The 25,403-nt window shown below is 43.7% G+C and overlaps 2 protein-coding genes across 2 annotated transcripts; one reads left to right on the top strand and one right to left on the bottom strand.

The window, feature by feature from the left end:
• Window positions 1-1,149: 1,149 nt before the first annotated feature.
• LOC103702594 (DNA repair protein RAD51 homolog) lies at window positions 1,150-8,528 on the bottom strand. Its single transcript, XM_008785088.4, has 9 exons — window positions 8,328-8,528; window positions 4,401-4,545; window positions 4,180-4,290; window positions 3,964-4,055; window positions 3,497-3,591; window positions 3,303-3,416; window positions 2,097-2,226; window positions 1,708-1,829; window positions 1,150-1,615 (listed from the first exon to the last, which is right to left on the bottom strand). Exons 1-9 carry the CDS (start codon window positions 8,421-8,423, stop codon window positions 1,492-1,494), a joined length of 1,029 nt encoding a protein of 342 aa, XP_008783310.1. The 5' UTR covers window positions 8,424-8,528; the 3' UTR covers window positions 1,150-1,491.
• A 9,574-nt stretch (window positions 8,529-18,102) lies between these two features.
• On the top strand, window positions 18,103-24,956 carry LOC103702605 (proteasome subunit alpha type-5). The gene is made up of 9 exons (XM_039127198.3): window positions 18,103-18,295; window positions 18,396-18,477; window positions 18,569-18,649; window positions 22,179-22,292; window positions 22,387-22,488; window positions 23,011-23,069; window positions 23,974-24,076; window positions 24,268-24,333; window positions 24,577-24,956. Exons 1-9 carry the CDS (start codon window positions 18,282-18,284, stop codon window positions 24,667-24,669), a joined length of 714 nt encoding a protein of 237 aa, XP_038983126.3. The 5' UTR covers window positions 18,103-18,281; the 3' UTR covers window positions 24,670-24,956.
• The last annotated feature ends 447 nt before the right edge of the window (window positions 24,957-25,403 follow it).

Below are 25,403 nucleotides of genomic sequence, written 5' to 3'. Positions count from 1 at the left end.
GCGTCTCTTTTATGGTTCCTGAGCGTAATGAGATTATTGGAAATCTAGGAAGTCACAATCATAGCCAGTAACACAACATGAACTCAAGTGCGGTCTTTTAACTTATTTGTGCACCAGTAAAAAAGATATTGTATGAACAGTTGAGCGTTGGACTGCAGTTTCCTCCCGGGAAGAAATATAGAGTACGGTGGAGCTTTGTCCCAAAAAAAATCAAAAAATAGCAAGTACGGGTTCTCTGCGGCTCATGGTTTGCATCAAAAAAAAAAAAAAAAAAATACTATGCAGTATGCAGCATGACCACCGTCACAAAATAAATGGCTATCAAACAACACAACTTTATATGTTATACATGATACATTGCTATTGATGACCATCTATCTTCTGATGGCTATCACAACACTTTATGGTTCAAACTACACAATGCAAAGGACTCTAGTCCCTCCATACCATCTAAATCTACGATTGGTATTGGAAGAGGGGTAGATTGTGCTGGAATTTAGGTTGTGCGTACGAAGCAACGCTATAGTTCATGGCAATAAGCTATGCTGTCTATAAGGTAGGGACAATCTAAAAACTCATTTGATTTGTGAAAAAAAAAAAATGGAATATTTTTCCAAAGAACTTAATTCCTAAGAATATGATGCTTGGAAAAATAATTTTGACATATTTGATTGACTATTTTAGAGTGGCTTATGTTTGGTTGAAAATTTACTTTTTAAAAAACATTATGTGAAATATCTATTATGCTCTTAATAAAGAAAAAAAATTATTATTCAGAGATTTTGATAGCGTAAAAATAATTTTGAAAAAAAAATATCCTAATTTTCAACTAGTAGAAAAATAGCTTTCTCATATTCTTTATGAATTTTTTTTTCATGAAACATAGAAATCATCAACTCCCCCCCCCCCCCCCCCCCCCCCCCAACACGCACTCAAGCACGCGTCCACACACACACACAACGGACCAAATGAGTCCCAAGATACAAATGACTCCTTTGGAAAGCCCAATAGGCTCAAGATGTGTGCGGCATCTTCCACCAGAATAGTATTTGTTTAGAATATGAATATTACTAAAATCAAATTCCAAAATCCATCATTCATCAAATTCAACACAATTCTTAAGCTAAATACCTGCAATGAGGCCAAATATAGCATCAACATGCAATAACAACTCATGGAGGATTAGCCTTCTCATCAACATGAATATTACAACAGGGAGGCAAGTACATTTTACACTACAAAAAAGCAGAAGGCATCAAAGCTATTCATACAAAAATTACAGCCAAATGTCATAGATATTCATATCAACCTATGAAGGGCTCACCCAGTACTTCCACATTTACAGGCTTTTTGCATTCGGGACAGGGTTGAATGAATTTAAGCTGCTGCTGGTTGGCCAACCAAGCAACAGGCCCAAAATAGATATGTGCATTAGCATGCATTGAATTCGATGAGTCCAGTGAGATATGGATAAGATGACTCTTGCACCGATCAATCCTTTACATCTGTAACACCTTCAGAAGAAATCTGGAATCGTGCTTCAGCTTCAGCCAAACATGGTGAACTTATTACTTTACAAATGCGCTCCTCTCCCCTTCCTTTGCGAAGAGAAAGCCTGGCATATATGACAAAACAACAAAGAACTAAGGAACACACAAGATAGAAGGTACAAGGGAGAAAGATCATGAATTCATCTCAGTAAAGGACCTTGTTGTAGAAGCATGTGCCATGATGTTCCCACCAATAGGTTTGATTTGCGGCCCAGCAAAGAAAGCAGAACCATCTACTTGAGCAACAACTTGATTGGTAATAACTACCGCAACACCAAACTACATCCAGAAATAAAATTAATGCAAATGAACATCCAGAAATAAAATAAGTTGCTCCTGCAAGTGAGTCCATTTAATATACTAGGGCTGATGATACATTCTGCCTTGATATCTAACCTTATTGTTAATTTTGAGATTACACAATTCTCTACCTACCACTTAGTTTGCTTGAGCCTTGAATTGGAAAAATGATCCCCCTCCCACCACAAACCCCCCTGGGGGCCAAAAAAAAAGGAAAAACCGGAAAAAAAAACTTATGACTATTACCTCGTCTGCCATCTTCTGAAGGCTCCTCAGAAACTTTGCCAGATGCATTTGTCTCGCTGACAGCTCTCCCCTTCCAGAAAAATCTGTTCTGTAAAGAGCTGTAGCACTGTCCACTATCATAAGAGCAAACCTACGAAGCATAAGTCCAAATTAGTAATATCCAAAAATATTTTAGATGCTATGTTTTAGGTCAGATAAATGGAACAACTTTTCAAGGTTGAAATGATAGGATAAGAATCTTATAAGAATCTTCGAACTATTCAGAAGGCAAATATGATAGGATAAATTGATAAACCAGTAGCTAGCTAATATGGAGCTAATAATATATATATATATATATATATATATATATTACATAAAAATTAATTTTCTCAATCTAGATGACTCAAAGATGACTGTATTCCTGCATTTTATAATTCACAAACCAATTCATGAACAGCAGAAACAATGTTTGTATGTGATATAATAATTATATAAAAAAAAATCGATTATATCACATGCGGGCTAGCAATTAGAAATTCCTTATGGTTATTGTTGCCAGATGGTCTTAGGAGTCATCTAAAGCATTGACATAATCTGAATAAATATAGTATCCAGCATATTACCTCTGCAATCTTAATCTTTATCGACAGCTATTGGCTGCTATCTGCACAACCACTTCACTTCTCAAAATCCTCCAGTGAAATAAGTGGCTTGGAACCAAGCAATTTGGATGCGATGACTATCTTACAACTTAACTGTTCAACCATATAAACTGTTCATTCTACAATGCAGAGTAAGCACATGATGGGTATGTTCAATTAAATATTCTGGAACAGTCTTTACCTTTTTATTTCAATAATAGTTGATTAGCTATGTATTCCCTTCAGAAAAATATGTGATGGTTTCTAAATACTAGATAACATATTTGATGACATACTGAGCTATTTATTGTCGAAAAAATTGATGAATGGAAGAAAGAGGGGAAAATGTGCAAATGGCATCTAACATTTGAAAGTACATCAAAAAGGGAAGCAATATCATGGGTGTTTAATGAAAAAGGAAACTCTACAAGCATATCAAGTGAAATAGATTTACAAATTAGTACTGAATGTTTGAACCTTAATTATTAAAGCTGTATGTGAAGGCGATATAAAGGAATGCAAGCGTGAAGGCAATATATAAGTAGGTAACAGAACAATTGAGTAGACCAGGAGATGGACTTGCCTGGTCTCCACCATCATGGAAGCTGCTTCCAGCAAAAGCCTTGATTGATGATCAGTATTATATGCTCTAGCGTAAGCTACATTCTCTAGAACATCAGCACCATTCAATCCAAACCTGCAAATGTTGGCCATATACTCATGTTAATAATCCAATATCAACAACTGACTATATTACTCCAATAACATCAACAATACCTATCTGCAATCTGCAGGAGTCTTTGTGGCCTGAAGGTGCCCTCTGCATCAATATACATTGCCTTCCCTTCACCACCACCTTGATCCAATGGAAGCTGAAATATAAAATTGACAATATTAGAACATATATTCTCAGACACATACAGACACACACACACACACAGAGAATGATTAAAACACCAGTTTGGAAAAATAGCATCTAAAGAACAAAAGGAAAAAAATTCATGGATCCAAGTTTTAAGAAGCTCTCTCATCCATGTCTTTAACCATGGCTCATACACATGGACTCTTAAATCTTAATACATTTTGATTAGGTTATTGAGTCTAACATTACATATCTTAATTAGATACCAGCACACAAACTAAGATAAATTAGAGTTAGCATGGAAAATGAATGAGTACTTTAAAAATAATATTTGAAGAGCACATATAACTGAAAGCATATTTAGCAAGGGAAGACCTCTTACCTGACAAGTGACACAAAGAGTGTGGCACAACTGGGTCTTTCCAGAGCGAAATTCACCATATATTTCAGTAATGGAGCCTGTTTCAATTCCTCCTGTTCACAGATGACTGTTTAAGTTTAAAAAAAAATACATAGTAGTATTTCTAACAATTTATCAACATCTTGAGCTACTCTTTCCCATAGAAGAACTCTAGAATTTATCACTAATAAAAATTACCCTCCAAGATCTTATCGAGCTCTCTTGAGCCAGATGTGATTTGAATGATTTCAAGCCTTTGCGCATGAAGCTGGCTAGCACTGGTAAAGCCCAAGGGAACCAGCTTTGAAGCTGTCAAAACACGACCCACAATTATTTCATTTTTATTGATGATGTAACTCATCTGTAAGACAAAATCATGCAATTAAAAAACAATAACATGGAAGAGAATGATGGTATACCTGCTTCAATGATTTTGTCAACTTTTGCCTCACTAATCCCTTTAATTTGCAAGAGATCTTTCCTTGGTGAATATGCAACAGATTCCACAGTACACAGGCCAGCATCCTTCAGCTTTTTTACATCAAGGGCAGCTATCCCAGATGCCTAGTTAATACATAATGATAAGATGAATAAATATAGCCACCAATAGGGGCCAAAATACAAAACAATGACCAATTTTCAATCATCAGGAACAATCTTCATATGGCATGAACATTTGGAATGAGTGAGACTGCAAACACCACAATCAACATCACAAACAAATGCAGCTTGAGACTTTTCCATTCCAGATCCTCAGGATAAGATTGATCTATGGCTATGTTATTCCTAGAATCCTGATATATGAATGGTCCATATGAGGCAAGACAGGTTTCTCCTATTGTTTCCAGAACATGAGGATTACAAGAAGACTACTCAGATGGGTAGAAGATGGACTCATGAAGCATACCTGCAGCAGGACAGGAATGGGGGTTATCCTATTCTTACAATGTAAAACAATAATAGAATTACACTGTAATAGAAGAATTCTAGTACCATGTATCTAGCATCAAAATTTAAATGGCTTTTATCTTTGCAGGAAGAACTTGGGCTTTGATATCTATTTAAGCTAGTGTAACCTCTGATACATCATATAATATTTCTTAATGCTAACCAGATTATGACATTGTTTGATGCCTAAAAAATAGTATGTTTAATTGCATAATAACAGAAAATATTTGCGTTAGCTGAAATAAGGGTGAGCCTGGTGCAAAGATAAGGTTGCTCTATTGTAATCTAGATGTCATGAATTCCAAACACGGAAACTGCCTCTCCGCAAACTGGGGTAAGGCTACATGCATCTAACCCTCTCTAGACCCTGCAATGGTAGGAGTCCTGTGCACAAGGCTACCCTTTTTATTTGCATTGGCTGAAATATTCAGTATGGTTACTAAATAACTTGGTCATAGATTTACTGAAGATGATATTTCTATGTCGGTTATAGGAACAGCTTAATGTAAGGCGATTTATGTACATATATACTGTCTTTGATTATAAGTAGCCCCCATACCAGCAGCCGTTACAAAAGGTTAGAGAAGTAACCATGTAACTGAACTTGCTGAGTGCCCTATAAATGCAGAACCTGTCGCCAAAATGACCGTCTGCAAAGTTGCAGATCAAGGCTAAATTAACAATGATGGAGTTGCATGATTTAGGTATTGTTGTGGGATGGGGTTCTGAACTTTAGTCCCACATCGGCTAATCAGCGGAAAGGTCTGTGCCTTATAATGAGGAGGCCTAAAAAACCTTTCCTCACGAGGCGCCTTTTGAAGGGCAAAACCGTGAGGGTAGGGGCAGTACCTCCGCGGACCCCCGCGCCGTACGGTCCAGGGGCAGTACCTCCGCGGCCCCCCTGGCGTGCCGTCGGCAATCCCAGAGCGGACAATACCTCGGGAGGGACGCAATCGCTTTCCCTGCTCGGCTGGTGTGCGGGCTGTTGCCGGGGTGAAACCCCGTAACAGATGGCACTAGAGGAAGGGACCCGGCCGCACACAGACCTTCCCGCTGGGGGGGCTGTGTTGTGGGATAGGGTTCCGAACTTTAGTCCCACATCGGCTAATCAGCGGAAAGATCTGTGCCTTATAATGAGGAGGCCTAAAAAACCTTTCCTCACGAGGCGCCTTTTGAAGGGTAAAACCGTGAGGGTAGAGGCAGTACTGCTGTGTTGTGGGATGGGGTTCCGAACTTTAGTCCCACATCGGCTAATCAACGGAAAGGTCTGTGCCTTATAATGAGGAGGCCTAAAACCTTTCCTCACGAGGCGCCTTTTGAAGAGCAAAACCGTGAGGGTAGGGGCAGTACCTCCGCGGCCCCCCTGGCGTGCCATCGGCAATCCCAGAGCGGACAATACCTCGGAAGGGACGCAGTCGCTTTTCCTGCTCGGCCGGTGTGCGGGCTGTTGCCGGGGTGAAACCCCGCAACAGATGGCGCTAGAAGGAGGGCCCCGGCCGCGCACAGACCTTCCCGCTGGGGGGGCTGTGTTGTGGGATGGGGTTCCAAACTTTAGTCCCACATCGGCTAATCAGCGGAAAGGTCTGTGCCTTATAATGAGGAGGCCTAAAACCTTTCCTCACGAGGCGCCTTTTGAAGGGCAAAACCGTGAGAGTAGGGGCAGTACCTCCGCGGACTCCCGCGCCGTACGGTCCAGGGACAGTACCTCCGCGGCCCCCCTGGTGTGCCGTTGGCAATCCCAGAGCGGATAATACCTCGGGAGGGATGCAGTCGCTTTCTCTGCTCGACCGGTGTGCGGGTTGTTGCCGGGGTAAAGCCCCGCAACAGATATTATTATTAGTCTCTTGCAATCGACAAAATGCTATGCTACACTTTGAATTACGTTACCAGCTACATATGCAACCAAATAACAGCATATAACTGCAGTTGCTGCAATCCAAACAACAATCCCTGCTACATAGAGCTCGTTGCAAACCGAACGAGCCCTAAATGCATAGCTATTCTACTGTGCGTTTCTTTTTTCGAAATGAATATGAACTTTTCCTGATGCATACCATATCAGAATACTCGGAATTTGGCATGCCAAACAATCAGAAGAGCTTGAGAAATGGGCACATGTCCAAGTCATATTGCTCAATTCAAATTTGAAAAACAGGATCAACCAAGCGAAATCTTTAAATTTTGCAGAAACTTAAGATGAAGTCCAGAAAACATCAGAGGATAACAAAAATTGAGAAGGCAGGTGGGACGGGTCAGGAATATGTGTAAATATAGAAAGATATTGCAATTATCAGGAATAATAGACAGCATTTTTACATTAAAAAATAACAAAATACGGTACAGTTACTGCTTAAAATTCACAAATAAACGGAGACGGTTCAATAATTCAATGAAGCCTCTGATTATGCAACAATACAGTTGACCATAAAAAAATTCTTAAATGGTTAGACTAGTCCGAACCATATTCATAGATCAACAAATACTTGGAATAAGAAAACCGTATTTCAAGTTTAATAGCAACATCCCATGCAACTAGCAAGAATTTTTGACAAGCCATTTCAAGGTTACTGGTTGCCTCTTGGGCAGGCTAAAAGCCATTCTACGTGCAACAAATTAGGCCAACCCATTCATAGTTTCATACACAGCACAAAACAAGACAGGTGAAATGCGAAAAGACATTAAAGAAAAGAAACAGCCGTAATTATTTGTCCCAATGCAATTGATTGGTGCAAGAATTTTATGTATTCATCAAATCAAGAATGTAACGGTCGCACAAAAAGAGGAGTCCAGAAAATGGGGAAAGAAGACTATCGGGACAGAAAGAGAGAAACCCAAGGCAGCCATAAAGAATCGGATGAAACCCATCAAAACCCATCAAGATCCTTCGGTTTTTGAAACTCTTTGTTATAGCAGACTCGATATAAAAGATAACCATTATAATGAGCGGAAAGCTATAGCGAAATCATTTTCGCATTACCGTACTGTAAATAAGAGAAAAGATATGCATATAATCAAGATGCCTGCAGCAAATATAGACCAAAGCCCTGAGACATTCTCTTCACAAGATACGATTTTTCCGACGAAATAGAGGGAAAAGAACCCAACCCGGTCGCGAAAACGGATTATTCCCATTATCATGAGATGAATGGTGGGAAGTACGGCATATAAAGATTGAATCTTGATCCTATGGAAGGAAAATTTCGTTCAGAATAGAGTTAAAGAACTGATCAAGAGGCAAATTGGGAGATCCCCGTCCGCCTGCGAGCAGCGACGGAGATCAAAATCTAAGAAAGGTGCAATCTTGATAGGATCTGGCAGCATTGGAGTAGAAATCTAGGGTTTTGTTGTGGAAACCAGGGTTTTAGTGAAAGGACGGGTGGGTTCTTGAGGAGAGATACCTGGAGCTGTTCGACTGGGAAGGGACCGTGCTGCATGTCTTCCATCTCCTGCTGTTGCTCCGCCATTTTCTGGTGTCTCTGCTGCTGCGCCGCCATGGCTGCGGACAGATCAAGAAGGGAGAGGAGAGAGAAGCAGGAGGAGGGAGAACAGGGATTCGAACAATTTTAGGGCGCTAAAATCCCACACCCAGCCTGATCTACGAAATGAGCAGTCAAACGTGGGTGAATTATATAGATAAGGCTTCTCGCGGAAGCTACAGCCATTTGGCCCATTTCTATTTTTTTGCTGGGCATTCGGCCCATTTCTATTTTTTTTGGTGGGTATTTGGCCCATTTCTTGAAACTTCCCAAACATAATATCCCAGCTTTTTTCCCTCCAATACGTTCCATAGAGGCATAGACTCATTTTATGGTGAGGAGGATACTATTTGTTACGGGGGGTTCCCCGAATTTAGTCCCACATCGGCCGTGTAGCGGAAAGGTCTGTGCCATATAATGGGGGGCTCAATCACCCTTCCCTTAGGAGGCGCCTTTTGTGGGGCAAAACCGTGAGGCGCCATGAGAAGGGCTCCGGGTACGCTCGACCCCCGAATCGGACCCAAAGCGAACAATACCTTCTGGGGGACACTCTCTCCTCTGCTGCTCGGCTGGTGTGTGGGCTCTGCTGGTGACGGGGTGCAAATCCCGCATCAGATGGCGCTAGAGGAAGGGCCTCGGCCCTCCGCCTATCCAGCAAGGAGCCGACCCGGGCACAGGACCTCCCCGCTGGGGGGGCTGTGTTACGGGGGGTTCCCCGAATTTAGTCCCACATCGGCCGTGTAGCGGGAAGGTCTGTGCCATATAATGGGGGGCTCAATCACCCTTCCCTTAGGAGGCGCCTTTTTGTGGGGCAAAACCGTGAGGAGGGCTCCGGGTATGCTCGACCCTCGAATCGGACCCAAAGCGGACAATACCTTCTGGGGGACACTCTCTCTTCTGCTGCTCGGCTGGTGTGTGGGCTCTGCTGGTGACAGGGTGCAAATCCCGCATCACTATTGTTATCAGATTAGCAGGAAACAAAATATGCCACTTTTTATTCTTTTGATTTGGATCTGCATGGATGGTAACAAATTAGGTCAAGACCATACAGTTGCAAATAGATCGGATGAGTCTAGGGCATGCTTGATCCTAATTCAACTTGAATTCAATCCTGATTTTTTTTTGACTCGGATCCAACTCATTGGCTAAACTGGTTGGGTCAGATCAGACTTATGAAAAAAATTTAGACTTAGTAGGTCATCGCATTGCGTCAAAGTCAAGTACGCTTTGTACACAATCCAAAATGCTCAAGTTTTAGTTGGGATCATTTTGAGTCAAGTTTGTAATTCAAACCGGACATTTAACTATTCTTTTTACAACTAAATATATAAAAATTATGATTAAACATAAAATAATATAATATTAAAAATACTAACTTAAAACGGATTTTTTTTTAAGTGCAAGTCAAATTAGGTTGGCTCAAGCCAAAAAATTACAACCCGATTTTTAAAAACAAGTCCAATATTTGACCCCTACTCAATCCATGGGTCTTCAAAAATGAATTTAGTCGGGTTTAACGAGGTCAAGTTGCAAATTGACTCGGCCTATTTGTAGCTCTATATGTCAAGTCCCTATACATTTGGATCTAGTTTGATCCAACATGCTAGTAGGTCCAAAACATCTAGCCTGAAGTCGAATTAGGGTCAAGCCAGCCAATTTGGACCTACCTCATTTTTATCGCATGATGGACAAATTAAGCCATTATTTAAAAGGTTTAGGATTTAAGATTTAAGGATCAAGGTTCGTTTTCATTGCATATCCCACCCTTCTCAATCTTTATTTTGTTATCTAAGATACGAGTCATTTGATCAACCAATCCAATGGCTCAAGTAATTTGTTTTTGGAATTATATTATGCTAGTTTCTATTTATATTTCCATGCTCCAATAAGTTGAGGAGCCTCGACCCAAACTCATATTGGGGGTAGTTTACCCATGACTCAAGTGGCCAAAATTTAACCATCTCAAGTTTGAGCTGCATTTGGACGTGTAGGTCCCGGTCAAGTTTGAATTATGATTGCACTAAGCCCATGATAAATTAAGAGTGGATGGTGTAGTGTGCAAAGAAATATAGATTTGATCAATCCCGGTTGGATTTCTAATAGATAGAAAGGTGATGCTAAAATAAGTTATGTGCATGACATGGTCCTTTCTCTCTCACATTTTCCTTCCTTTTTTTTTTGTTTTTGATCTGATTTGTCTTCCCTTTCTTCACTATGGTTTAGTAATATAAATTTACAGTGCAACATGATAAGCTTACCTATACATTTATATATTGATATTATCTTATAACTTAGGTATAGTTCAATTATCGAGGATACTAACTAATTGGGTTGGTGAAGTTTATACTCAGATTTAATCCATTTCCATCTTGAATTTGGCTGAGCTTTCTCCCATTTTACTTTAAAAAAAGAAAAAAAAAATCAATGTTCCAATCCTTGCTCAAGCATCATTGGTTTCATTGAATTTAATAACAATAAAGCCTAGTGTGCTTTCTAACATGAGACCACTCACTAAATCAAAAATTTAATAGTATAAAATATATTTTAGCAAGGTGTTTCCCTATTTTTATTGAATGAGATGGAAGAGGAGAACAACTCTATGGTTGGGTTGGAAAATTATGTAGGTGTCCCATCAATTACCACCGGGACAAAAGAGAAGGTGTTGGGTTTGAATGCCTTGAGCTTCCAGGATTTTGATTATTAGAATATTGCAAATTTAAGGATAATGAAGAGGAGCCCAAAAATGCTGAAAAAAAATATAGATTCTTTTCAAACAATGGCTAAAAGAAAGTTTTTAACTATTTACAATATCTGTTTCGCAGCTCTCTCCATGTTCTGCTGCATCTAAAGATTCTTGGGTTATCATCTTCGCTATAAGTCCCAACCGGTGATCACCACAATTCAATTTTTTTTCCAGTACGAGCTTTAATTTAAATTTGAAAACATCCCCCCTACTTTTCGTTAATCACCTATATTCACTTGAATCATGGTGATATATGAAATCAATTTCAAGCCTTTGTAACTTAGAACTTCGTGTAGCTTAGTTTTTGATGGTAATTCTATTTGGACTATTTTATTAGTTAGTTTTTTCTATATCAATACTCCTTTTTCAGAGTCCTTTTCCACCAATTCTAGTTGGTACAATACTTTTTTTTAAACTACTAACCATCGGTATACTTTTGTTAACATTACTTGTCAGCCAATTTTATTAATATTACTCATCAATATCCCCTAATATGCCACGTGACATTTAAATGTATGATTAAAATATATTATAAATATATAGTATTTACAATTATATACATACAATTTTTGAAAAAAAAGGGAGAGGAGGACTCATCAATTTTTTTAATGAAAAAAGAGTGGAAGTCCAACTAAAAATAAAGTTACATGTCTGTAAAATCTAATTTAGGTTGGTTGTTTTTGTATTAGAAATTTTATGAACTCAGCTAGTTGACATCCTTATACATTAATTTAAATATTTAATATAAAAATACTTTCTTATAAAAAGAAAATCATTGCCATCATTTTTTTTTCATGTTATTACAACTATGCATGCTTTTTTTTTTTTTTTTGTGCTGAAAACGGGTATTTCATACAATACGTGTACGAATACATCCAAGAAAATCAAAATAAAGCAACTCGCGGAGCGCATGTGGCAGCTCCTCCTCCCCCGACCAAAGGGTATACCCTGAGTGATGAGCCGCATGGGCCGCCACCCAGTCGGCTGCCCCATTAGCTTCTCTAAATACATGTTGAGCCTGAAAGGCTCGCTCATCTCCCATCATGCTCCCTATGTCGCGGATCAAAGGGTGGTCTGTACCATCACCCGTCGCCCCCCTCCGAATCCATCCGATGACCGTGGTGGAGTCGCCCTCCAAAATGATCGGCCTGGCTCGCAGGATCATCCTCGCATGGCGCACGCCCGCCCAGGCTGCTCGAAGCTCTGCCTCCGGAATCGACGTATCGAACAGCTGGCAGCCACCTGCTGCAACTACCCTGGAGTGCGGGCCTCGTATAACAAAGCCCGCACCACCCCGCGCACCGCCGTCCAACACCGACCCATCAAAATTGACCTTGAGGAAACTCGGGGGTGGGGGCTCCCAGGTGAAAAACACCATATGGTGGGCTGCCGAAGCAGAGGGGGGGCCCCAGGTGTCCCGAGCTGTCAAAGGTCTGTCTGAAGAGGTGGTGGGTACAAACTCAAAGGCCTGAACACGAGCAAGCTCCGCAGCAAACCTCGGTGACACCCTACGATCGCCGAGAGTACGAGCATTTCTTGCCAGCCAAATCTGGTGCGCTGTGCAAGTCGCTCTAATAGCCTCTTGACACGTTCCGGAACTGGGTAGCCCCTGTCGTATCCTGTGAAGGAACTGTGGCCTGTCACTCCGGGCCTCCAGCGGGATCCCGGCCCACTGCCATGTCAATCTCGCCCATACACACTGAAAGAGCACATGGTCTACCGACTCCACAGCCCCACACGCTCCACACTCTGCAGGGATCCCCCAACCACGCCTACTCAGCGCAGCTCTCGTCGGAAGGCGATCCCAGAACACCTTCCATAAGAAGAGGGCTACCCGCGGGTGGAGACCGTGCCTCCAGATCCATGTGCAATCCGGCCCCCTCTCCCGCTCTGACTGGATGACACGGGAGAGGTCTCCTAGCCTGACACTGGCCTGGCTCGATGTGCCCCATACCCTGACATCCCGCCCCCCACATCCTGGTAACGGAAGAGACCGGATCCTCGCTGCGAGGTGTACCCCAAATAGCTGTCGAAGTCTAGTATCATCCCACTCTGCTCCACCTCCTGCCAAAAGGTCGCTAACCCGTAGTCCCTCTACTGCCTCTACATCGACCATGGTCGGCCAACTCCTCAATGGCAAGGTGTCCACCCATGGCTCGCTGGTCACATCAATGCTCTGCCCGTCGCCGATCAGCCACCTGGTGCTCGCTAATGCAGTCGGTAAGTGCCTCACAATCTCACGCCACATGAAAGAGACTCGGCGGCCCCTCCATGCCCCCCCTAGGCCCCCTCGTCCATATCGGGCTGCCATCACCTGACTCCATAGGCTATGTGGCTCAAGTATAAACCGAACTGCATGCCGAGCGATGAGCGCCTCGCGCCTCTCCATCAGGGACTGCACCCCAAGACCGCCCTCACTAATAGGACGGCAAACCTGCTCCCAAGCCACCAAATGCACTCCATGGCCTCCACCGTGTGAGCCCCACAAAAAACTCCGGAGAAGACGCTCAATCCTCAACAAGGTCGTCTTTGGCATAACAGTGTTGGCCATGAGATACATCGGTATGGATCCCAACACTGATCTAACCAAAGTCAATCTCCCCATCATGGATAGGGAAGATGCTCTCCATCCCTCAAGCCTGCTCTGTACCCGCTGCACCAGGCCCGAGCACTCTGCCACTCGCGGTCGCCGGCCGGTGATGGGAACTCCCAGGTAGGTCAGCGTCCCCTCCTGCTCTGGTATCTGCAGTAACCCCCGGATCTCCTGTCGAACTCTGGACTCCGTACTGGGGCTGAAGGTAATAGCTGACTTCCGGAAGTTCACTCTCTGGCCAGACGCTATGCAATAGTCCGTCACCACCCTGCGAAGAACCCGTGCCTCATCCGCTCGTGCCCTGGTCAAAAAAAGACAATCATCAGCGAAAAATAAGTGGGAAAGGGGTCGGGCCCCTGGTGCCGGACTATACGGCACCAGCTCCCGGCTAGCGCAAACTCTCTGCAAAGCTCGTGACAAAGTATCAGCACAAATAATAAACAAGTATGGAGATAAAGGACATCCCTGCCGTAGCCCCAATGTGGACTCGAAGAAATGTGAGGGCGTGCCGTTGACCAAGAGGGAGAACTTTGGTCCCCGTACGCACCCCATGACCCATCCGATCCACTGCCTGTGAAAACCATATGCCTCCAGCGCCTGCTCCAGAAAGCTCCACCTGACCCTATCATAGGCCCTCTCCATATCCAGCTTGATGGCCATCAAGCTGCGCCGCTTCGGTGCTCTCTGAAGGTCCCACATCATCTCCTGAGCCAACAAAACATTATGTGAGATATTTCTACCAGCTACAAACGCCCCCTGCTCCTGGCTAATGATGCCTGGCAAAAGGGGCTTCATTCTGCCCACCATTATTCTTGCCACGACCTTATATAAAGTCGTGCACAAGCTAATAGGCCGGAAATGACTAGGCTCAACCGCATCCGGACGCTTCGGTATAAGCGTAACGAAAGTGGCTTTCCAGTCCTCCGGCATAGCAGCCCGGGAGAAGAAACACTGGATAGCCTCCACCACACCTCGGCGGAGAATGCCCCAGTACTGACGAAAGAAAAAAGGCGGAAAACCATCGGGCCCTGAGGCTTTGTCTGCTGCCAGTGCCCAAACTGCCTCCTGCACCTCCTGTGCCAGCACCGGTCGGATCAGGGATGCCCTCTCGACATCACCAATACCCGTCTCCACCCTCAAAGGGCGGAGCCCATCACTGACCTCCTCATCCTCCGTCCATCTGGCACGGAAAAAGTCAAATAAGGTCTGTCGGACCGCCTGCTCGCCCTCCACCCGGTGGCCCGAGTCATCTCGCAAGGAATGGATCATGCTCCGCTGCCTCCGAATAACCGTCGACCGATGGAAGAAGCTGGTATTACGGTCGCCCTCACTCACCCACTGCACACGGGATTTCTGACGCCAGAAAATTTCATGCTGCTGCAGCAGGGAGTGGTGAGTCGCTAATAATCCCCGAAGGTCGGACATATCGTCCTCCGGGAGTACACCCCCCAGGTCTTCTCTCCTCTGCAACTCCGCAATCGAGGACTCTACCCCCTCCAAGCGTCGGAATATGTCGCCCACAACCTCACGATTCCAACGGCGGAGACGCCTCTTCGTCAACTCCAGGCGGCGCGACACCTGCTGCATGGCATCACCACGCACCGGAGTACGCCACGCGTCACGAACTACGTCCCACGACTGGGGGTATGATAGCCAAACCTTCTCAAAACGGAAGGGGCTATGGTGGACATGTACCGATGAGGTGGATAGCAGCAGGGGGCAGTGGTCTGAGGCTATCCGGGGCAGATGCCTGACCCGGGAAGTAGGGAACCGGAGGACCCAATCAGGGGATGCTAAGGCCCTATCCAGACGCTCCCAGACTCTAGCATTACCTGACTGGTTGTTGCACCAGGTAAACTTTTGTCCGAAAAAACCTAGGTCTACCAGGCCGTTCCGCAATATAAAATCGCGAAACTCCCTCCTATCCAGCCTATCTGCAAAGGCTGCACCCCCCCGCTTCTCATCCTCACCCTGGATACAATTGAAGTCACCAACCACCACTACCGGAACACCCTGAGTGGTGATGTTGGTGATCTCCTGCCAAAGGACTCTCCGAACCCTGTGATCCGTACTCGCATACACACCACACAGTACCCACGGAGCTGCTCCCGGTTCTGAAACTATCATGACTACCTGTTGGGGGCAGTTGTGGAAAACATCAACTGTCGCCACTCCTCGCCTCCAGAGGACCAGAATGCCTCCCGACAGCCCCCGAGAGTCAACTGCGTAGGTCTCCCAATCCCTCTCCAAACGTCGCCTCAAACGTCCAAGTCCCTCTCCGGATAATCGAGTCTCGCATAGGAAACAGATCTCCGGACAGTGAACCTGTACTAGTCGCTTAAAAGATGACATGAAGGACGGCTTGGCCGCCCCCCTACAATTCCATGCTAGAATCATCATGGGTCACAGTCCACATAGTCGGCCTCTGACCCATCCTCCCCTAGGGTCGCAGGGACGTCCACAGGCTCAACGCCCTAGCTGCCCCCCTCCTCCTCCCCCCCGTGCGCAGAGAGAGCAGTACCCATGACTGCTGCCCTAACGCGCTGCACAACAGTGGGTATGTCCGTACCCCCTCCCAGCTGTAGTGGCTCAGCCTCCACGGAAGGGGCGGAGTGGCCCCCCGCCTCGTGTCCGGCTAAGGCCGCATCCACTCGCTGACCCGAGTCCAAAGGCAGAGGCCCAAACCGGAAGACTGGTATCGTCTCGCCGCCGGCCTGCTGGTCTGGCGCAATCTGAACCCCCACCCCCAAATCGGACTGAGACTGATCGCCCACCAGAACCTGAACCTCTGGCCCCGCACTGAGAAACACCCGCGGATCCCCCGTGCCCTGGACGTGTGGGCCCTGGCCCCATAGGCCGTCCTCAGCCCCCTCAGCTAGGACGGCCTGGCCCATCAGTTCCCGGGCCCGCTCCCCCATTGCTGGGGAAGCCCGCAGGCCCGGGGCTGAGCGGGCACGGGGCGCGCCCCGCGCTGCGAGCGCGCCCCGCGACCCCAGCGCCCCGTCCCCTGGGCCCGGGCGCGCTAGGCCGGCACTAAGTCAGCCCGCTGGCCCGCCGCGGGATGCGCGCGGGCCGGCAGGCCCATCAATCCTGGGCCACGCTGCAAGCCCTGACCCGCTATCGGCCTGGGCCTTTTCTGTGACTGGGCCCGGGCCGCAGCGGATCCGCTAGCCTCCGGATCAGCCCGCGGCTGGGCGAGCTCCCGACTCAGCCCCGAGTCAACTCGCAGATGAGTGTCCCCCTGACTCGGTGCCGAGTCTACTGGCTCGAGCAGGTCATCGTCCCCAAGCCAGTCAGCCGGGTCGACCTGAGGAAGACCGGGAGGAGGAGCCAAAGCTAGCCCTTCCCCCTCCGCCACCGGTGGCGACCGGCGGCGCGCAACCTTGGCTGGCTTTTGCCAGCCCTCCGTGTCCGCCGGGGACACAGGAGCAGTCGGCGCAGGCGACTGGTGCGGCGGAGATGGCGATCGTCTCGAGGATGACCCAGCCCCAGGGTCGGGTCCGGTCATCACCCCCGGCCGCGGCGGCAAATCCCCCCGTGGGATCTTCTGCCGCGTCGCCACCATCCAGGGGCCATAGACTGGCCCCTGGACCTCCTCCCCGCCGCCCGAGGTCGGTGGAGCAGCCTTTCCCCCCTTCTCCGTTGCCACCGGGGGCGTCTCCCTGTGTACGTTGGGCTCCATCGGAAAGCTGCACGCCGCTTCTGCGTGCCCCATCCGCCCACAGCGGTGACAGATGACCGGGACGTTCTCGAAGACGAAGGGCTGCCACCGCACCTTCGTCTTCTCCACCGGGCCGCAGCGGTTCAGAGGTGTCGATTGCCACCTTTACTCGGGCAAAACCCATCGCCGCCTGCTGCTCGGTGACCCCGTCTACCGCCACCGGCTGGCCGGCCCGTGCCGCTATATGAAGTATGGTCGAAGTCGACCAGTACTCCGGGGGCAATCGCGGCAACCGGAGCCACACCAGCGCCCTCTTCACCGTATCATCCCCGGGCTCAAAATCAGGGACCCACGGGCACATAGCGAGGAGTTGCCCCGCCACCACCCACGGCCCCTCACTGAGAGCCCGATCCCGGTCCTCCGTCGACCGGAATCTCAAAGCAATGAACTCGTCCGCAAGCGGGACGGCCACCACTTCTTTAAGTTTAGTGCGGGCGGCCACATCCTTGGCCACCCATTCCGCCGGAATCCGGCGGCCAAAGCTGCGGGCGATCAAAGCCCGGCCCTCCCACATCTGCCGAGCCTTTTCTGCCGTATGAACATGAGGAATAGAAATTTTTAGCAAAGAAAAGAAATAAGGAATAGGAATTGCACTCATTCACCAAGATGGCGAGATCCATGTTATTTTTCATATTGACAAAAACACCCTCAATTTGCATTCCACTCCAATCGGACTCCTCGCTTGCTTTGCCTCTCCAAGTAGCAGCCCAGCTTTTTATCGCGCGGCGGATCGAAGAAAACCCTTCCGCTGCCCCTCTTTCTCTCTCTGCCTCCCTCGGCCGATCTCTAGGATTCGCGCTTCTAATCCTTTCTTCCGAGATGTTCCTCACCAGGTAAGCCCTCCTTCACTCGAAATCGTACCCATCTCTTTGGTAAAACTTCGGATGATTTCCGATCAAACTACTGATCTCTTTTTTTAATTTTTGATTCAAGGACTGAGTACGACCGAGGGGTCAACACTTTCTCCCCGGAGGGAAGGTTATTCCAGGTCGAGTACGCCATCGAGGCTATCAAGGTAGCACATTTCCCCCTTCTTTTGGTTCTCTGGGTGAAATTTTCCTGGAAAATTTCAGTATTCGTACGTTGTTTTCTTTACTCTTTGTCAGTTGGGCTCGACGGCGATTGGGTTGAAGACGAAGGAGGGCGTGGTGCTCGCGGTCGAGAAGCGGGTGACTTCCCCCCTGCTGGTAGCCGCCCTCTCTCTCTTTAAAGTTCCTTGTTCTAGTTGCAAATTTTGAATCTTTATTGACTTAACTGTTTCGTGGTGCTAATTTGAATTTCCTGTGTGCGAACAATTTATCATGACCTGCACTTGTCAGCCAGTTTAGTGTTGTTTGCCCTTTTTTTATATTTTAATTTGGAATCCGCATCTAGCACAAACGGCCTCAGTTCTATTGCTAAAAGTCAAGGTCTATTAGTTTTTCCGTTCATTTTTTAGTTTGCTGTGTGGTATTCAAGAAAGATGCAACTTGTTTTCCGATTGAGATAGAGGCATGAGACTACTAGTTTTTCTAGGTTGTCCAAATATTGCCTTTTCTTACAACAAAAAATATAGAATTTTGCACCTCTTCGTTTTTCCTCTTGAAACTGATGTCTTGTAAAGCAAAGTTTTATGGTTATACCGCACCATAATGAGAGAGGAAAATAAAGGAGCAGAATTTGGGCCTTGTTTGTAAATCAAATGTCCAAACAAAAGGATGGGGAGGCTATCATTGATGTAAATTAGTGAGCATTTGACCTTAACTAATAGAAACAGCAGCATGGTCCTGAAAAGAAGCCAAAATTTGCATGCATGACCTTTTGGCATGTTATGTATGTTATCTCTGGAAGTTTAGATCATGGTTTAGGTTCTTGTAAATCATGGTATCTTTTAAATGCCTCTTATCTCATCTGTATAATCTAAATGTCCCTTATTTCTTATAGAGGCTTTTCCATTATAATCTGGTTACATACTCTTTTTACTTAAATTGATACTGTTTCTTGCATCATAAGCTTGGAGAAGAGTCACGTGTATAGGCTGTTACAGAGATAAATGTGTTCAAGAGAGTTCCTTTCCTTTTTTTTGCCCTTTGAAAAAGCCAGAGAACTTCACAAAATGGAACTATGAGATTGTTGAAAAGAATAGGAGTGAAAATAGTCTTTTTTTCTTCCAAAAATGGCATGTTAAGTCCTTGAAATTCTCACTCCAGTGGACCATATTTCGTTAGGTATATCTATATGTATTATTAGGTGGATAAGCATAGAGATACAGGTATTAAATAGATATATTTGTTTCATATATGTTCTGGACAGTTACAGATGCAAATATGGATCAAATATCAATGATTTAGAAGAAAAATAGATGTGGATGTCAATCAGAAATTACTTTGACAACAAAATGGATTTTTGGTCAAACGTTTGACAAGGACAACTAGCAGGAAATCATATAATCATAAAAGATGAGAACAATATAGGAGTTGGAATTTAATTGTTTGACTACATTTTCGCATATATGCTTGATGAAAATGTGAGTGAAATTATAAAATCTTGACGAATAGATGTTTCCAGAGAAGGAGAGTAACTAGTGCCATGGATGCAGAATTAGATAATTAATGGCCCTCTCCCTAGTCATCATGAATGTGCGCTAATCCATGCTAATATTACACAAGCTTCTGTTCTCTCATTTAATAAACTAGGTTTATTTTTCCACTAATGTGTTAAGTATTGAGATATCTGAATCCTTAAAAAAAAACTTAGTATCTAGATATCCTAATCCTGAAAAGAACTTGGATACTATATCTTTTCTGCTTTTGAGAATTCTTTTCTTTTCTTTGTCTTTGTATCAAACTCAATATGCGAATCCGATCGGATAAATATTTTATATCTGAAATGAACCCTATCTGAATCCCCCCCTCCCCCTCCCCCTCCCCCCTCTTCCAAAACAAAAGAATTTGAAATACATCAATTCGTAGTTCAGGTCCCCATTCTCACATGGTAAGGCTCTTGAATGTGTTCTACTCTCTTATTTAGAGATCCCACCTGCTTCGTATAGCTTCGCTTATGTAGTTTGAACACAACACAAAAGTCTCAATTGAGAGAGTTATGTAGCTGATGTGGAGCTGTGTTGTTGCTTCACGCTTTTGAGCCTAACAAGCAAGCAACTATCGTGTCTAAGATTTTTTTATTTTTTATTTTTTTCTTTTTTACTTCCATTTATTGTATTTTCCAAATATGATGCTTTCGCTAAGATCAATGATGAACTTAAGGAGGCTACTAAACTGGTCTCAGTTTTACTTCCTTCATGTTCCCTTTCCCTCTTTTCTACCTGCTTGCTCCCTTCCTCCTCTCCCTACTCATGGCTTGGGTCGCCTTTTCTTGCTCATAGCTTGATTAGCCAAGTTCTTTTCACTAAAGTGTCACCGGCTTTGTTAAGAAAGATAGTTGTCTCCTATGCTCTCCCACCCCAAAGCTATAAAGCATATAACAAAAATAATTTGATACAATGCTACAAATTACCCATTTTTTCATGCTTATATTCATAGGCGGGAGCTGCAGGACAAAATCAACTTTTCCCTTCTTCACTATGTTACTGGTGCATATTCTTAAAACAAGATGGAGCAACAAAACTATCTTGTATTTAGTTATACAAAAGGATCGAGGTAATAAAGTTTATAGAAAGTATATCTTTGTGGCACCATTAACCATAAGTTTTGGCATTAGATATTAGTAGCAACATTAAGAAGCTCGATTCCTTCATGCTTAAATAATCAAAACTTTAGTTAGAGCATCCCGGCTTGGCCCTTGTTAACTATCCTCCCCCCCCCAATTCATCAGTTTGAGCAGATCATGCTCTTTCAATGGTACAAATTATCTAGGTTATGTTTAACTATATCATGTTTTTCATTTATTTATAATCATTAATTGTCAGAACTAGAAGGTGCTTGGGAATTTATGTCTTCTTTTAAAATCACATTATACTACCATTTATTGGACTACAACATCACCTATCCTTGCTCACAGATTTGGCAGTTTTCAGCTTTTTTTTACTCATCGATATTTGCATGTGATATATTTTGGCTTGTTATTTTTTGGACCTGCTTGAGTGGTTGGCTGACCCAACAAGTAGTTACTATGAACATCTCTGACAACTGTATCCTTATTGATATCTTAGAAAGTAATGTTTATCTTAAAGTATATCAGATTAATTTTGGGCCTTCTTCCAGGTTATGATCTTATAATAACTAGATCAGTGCAATTATATTTAACATAGATGCCCTTTATAGTGTATTTAATGCAGTCTTGTACACTATTCTTTCTCAACATCCTTGTTGTAACTGTCATTCATTTTCACTTGAATATCCATAAAATATCTTAAACCTTATTCCTTTTGTTTGTTATTTTCTTGACAAACTCAATGGAAACTCTCTCTTTTAAGTTATTTAAGAATAAAAGCTTTGTTTTTTCCAATTGTAAGTTTATTCTAACAAAATTACTACACGCAGTCTTCTACAAATTTGTAACTAATTTTATTTTGGATTCCTGTAAACCACTAGAGACATCTAATTTGCAAACACAGCATTAGGTACGCAACATCTTTTGCTCAAATATTCTTTTTTTTTTGGTACCAGCTGCATTTTCTAACAAACTCAGTTCCCATTGTTTAGGCTGCGACAACATCTTTTTGTTGTCTTAGCTTTCAACATTGTGTTTTGGATTTATTGCAGTCTATTTTTGCAGGAGCCAAGTAGTGTGGAGAAAATTATGGAGATTGATGAACACATCGGTTGTGCAATGAGTGGGTTGATTGCTGATGCACGGACTCTTGTTGAGCATGCACGTGTTGAAAGTCAGGTACTCCGTACTCTTAGGTTCTATATGTGTCTCCTAAGTAGCATAGCTATTTTAGCAAGCACTAACTACTAACTTCAAATTCTTTGTTCACCAGAATCACAGGTTTTCTTATGGTGAACCAATGTCTGTTGAGTCAACTACACAAGCTCTTTGTGATCTTGCTCTTCGATTTGGTGAAGGAGATGAAGAATCCATGGTTAGCATTGCTAAACCTTTTACATCCAATATGTTTCTTTGGTAAAATAAGGTATTTCTTGGAGTACAATTGTTAGCTGGAGTTTCTTGAAGTCCGCACATACTTGTCATGAGACCCTCTCTCACGCATGGCACAAAAAAAAAGAGATGATAAGTATTTTACATGCCTGCTTATCTTCTAGGTATAATAGCAAGCTTATGCTCTACCTGCATTCACCTTTTTTAGGAATGTGGCAACAGTTTGTGAAGAGTTGATGTCAAGTAAATAGTTTTTAAAACTTGGTGACTTTCTACCTTATTAATGGGACAAAGCCTCCCAGTTAAGACTAAAATGAAGGTTACTTTAAGCTGCTGAAAATCAATACACATATGGCAAAGATTTAGCTCTAGACTTTTCTTTCTTCAACATTAGTTGCCAGTAGTTTATTGTGGTTGATTTGCACTTTTTAGGTGTAATGTCAAATGGCAAACTTCTTAGTGTTACCATGAGAAAGAATTCTAACAATTGGATTTTGTTGTCCAGTCACGACCTTTTGGGGTGTCTCTTCTGATTGCAGGCCATGATGAAAATGGGCCCAGCCTGTAAGTACCCACTACTTTTAGCGTCATATTACTATTTTTCGCAACTCTTTGATGAGTCAACTCTCATGTCCAATATTTCTTTACTGTTTTTTGCCAGTGGAAGTCCACTATATATTTACTGGTCTTTTTGAATTATTTATCCAGGCTGCTTATTTAATGGCTATGAATTATCATAATTAACGACTATCGGAACAAACTTTACTTTTGTCTTTAAATCCTTACCAAACAGTTGTCATTTATTTTGAAGCTTTGCTGGTAATATATGGCCAAATTTTTGGTATTCATGTGAACAATAATCAAATTGTTCTTGCAATCTGCTGATCTAACCTAGTCCACAAAAAGAGCTGCAGGCAGGTTACTGAACCTCAACTTTGTTTCAATGGTCGGTCATGGTCTTTCTTTCTTGGATATCTGGAAGATTGCTAATGATAGCTCCTTCCGAGGGTCTCACGTTTACAGTGAGGGGAACCACCAGAAGAATGACTGGCTGGTTATTGTCTGAATCAAGGGAATGGTGATTGGGGTGATTCTTTTCCCTTTCAGTTGTTGGTGTTGACTCATGGTGATGAGCTTCATTGTATTTATCCTAGACATTTATAGTGGATTTAATGCCCAAGTAATTGTCAGTGGACGTGAGGACCACATCTCTGGGTGGCAGTTCCCTTGTATGATTTTTTTCTTTACTCTGTAGCAAATTCATGGGAATCGTGCCTAATGGCCACCTCTTCAGTCAATGATTTCATCTACGAGTCTTTACTGCATCTAACATTTTATTTATTTTTCCTTCAGTGTTAAGGTCATCATATCTGGGTTAATATTTGTCAATCCAAAATGCAGGTTAACTTCTTTATTTTTAGGAATAGTGCATTATGAGACTTTGATAGTTGAACAATAATGTGTACAGCTACCACACAGACCCATCTGGCACGTTTTGGCAATGCAATGCAAAAGCAATAGGTTCAGGTTCAGAAGGAGCTGACAGCTCTCTTCAGGAGCAATACAACAAGGTCAGCAAGCCAGTTGTCCAGTTTTTAGAATTTTGATGATTGCTTGGCTGCAGTATAGAAAGATATGGCAGAAATAAATTTATTAGTGTTTCAGGGCTTCCGATTAAACTGAATTAGATATGTAATGTACTGTTTTCAGTCTACTAATTTCAGTGGTAGATAGATTTTGATGGTACTAGCTGTTGGTGCAGGACTTGACCCTTCAAGAGGCTGAAACAATAGCTCTTTCTATTTTGAAGCAAGTGATGGAGGAGAAGGTAGAACAGCTCCGTTTTTCTTTTCTTTTCAGTTTTCCCTTCTTTTATGTGTATGGGAATTTTTGTTTTGGCTTCATACATTGGCATGCAATGAACTGTATCAATTCCCTTATTACAAGCGCCCAACTTGATAGGATCAGGATTCTTTCGGGTAGTTGATTGTTTGTCTTTCCCTAATTATAGTTATAATTATTTAAACAGATTTGATAATATCTTGCTGATGATAACTTATGTTTTGTCCAGGTGACTCCAAACAATGTTGACATTGCCAAGGTTGCTCCAACTTATCATCTGTACTCCCCTTCTGAGGTCGAGGCTGTCATTGCTCGCCTATAAATTATCCATATATCTTCTTGTTATTTGTTTGCCTTCCACCATAATCATGCCCTTGTTACCAACATTTTTATCTGGAGAACGTTTCTAATTGTGATGGTGGTGGTGGTAGACTGGGAAGAGGAACTAGTCTCGTTCAACAGAAGGATTTTCTTTTGTTGTACATTAGCATGTAGTGTTTGACATGGTAAAGATTTATACTGCCAATGTCTGGTTCTCTTTTGTTAGTCATGTGTCAGTAGCATTGACTATTCTGTTACAAATAAATCCCTTCATTGATACTTTGGTTATATGCTGCCACATAATGTTTTGCGCCAACTGGGAGGTCAGAGATCCTTGAAAATTAGTCCTGAGCAAGAGGCTTTTGCCTGTTATCACAAAAGCAAGTTTTACAGAAACACTAGTTTTACAATTACATGTTGAGAAATCTGACAGATGAAACACCTTCAATGTTCGCTGAGGATTATGACTTCAAAAGTTGAATGGTTTAGCTGATAATTCGAAGATGGTAGTGTTCTTATCTTCTGCAGAAGGCAATATGTGATGGCCAACCCAGTCCTTGTCTCATTGGCGAAAGGCAGGTAGCTGGTGGGGCTGGTGGCGTTGAGGCTTTTCTCTATCGGCACAGAGTTTCCGTTGTCCTCGGCGATGAGGGCAGGTGCTCGCATGGCCGGTATCAATCATAGGTGAGAAAATGCTACATGCTTATGGTGATTTTACCATGTACATTCTTGGTT

This window comes from Phoenix dactylifera, chromosome 7, assembly GCF_051530095.1.
Source record: "Phoenix dactylifera cultivar Ajwa chromosome 7, Ajwa_hap1_PhDact_Kaust_v1.1, whole genome shotgun sequence".
NCBI classification, from domain to species: Eukaryota; Viridiplantae; Streptophyta; class Magnoliopsida; order Arecales; family Arecaceae; genus Phoenix; species Phoenix dactylifera.
Note: the sequence above shows the minus strand (reverse complement) of the source record. Positions and strands in the feature narration are given on the sequence as shown.

Excerpts from the sequence above, each read along its gene's own strand:
- LOC103702594 (XM_008785088.4), bottom strand. The coding sequence starts at position 8,423 with ATGGCGGCGCAGCAGCAGAGACACCAGAAAATGGCGGAGCAACAGCAG. Across the intron at positions 3,417-3,496 it reads CTCCTGCAGATTGCAGATAG|GTTTGGATTGAATGGTGCTG; the intron begins GTATTGTTGATG and ends CAACATTTGCAG. Across the intron at positions 2,227-3,302 it reads TCCATGATGGTGGAGACCAG|GTTTGCTCTTATGATAGTGG; the intron begins GCAAGTCCATCT and ends TATGCTTCGTAG.
- LOC103702605 (XM_039127198.3), top strand. Across the intron at positions 18,650-22,178 it reads GGGTGACTTCCCCCCTGCTG|GAGCCAAGTAGTGTGGAGAA; the intron begins GTAGCCGCCCTC and ends CTATTTTTGCAG. Across the intron at positions 22,293-22,386 it reads ATGCACGTGTTGAAAGTCAG|AATCACAGGTTTTCTTATGG; the intron begins GTACTCCGTACT and ends TTTGTTCACCAG.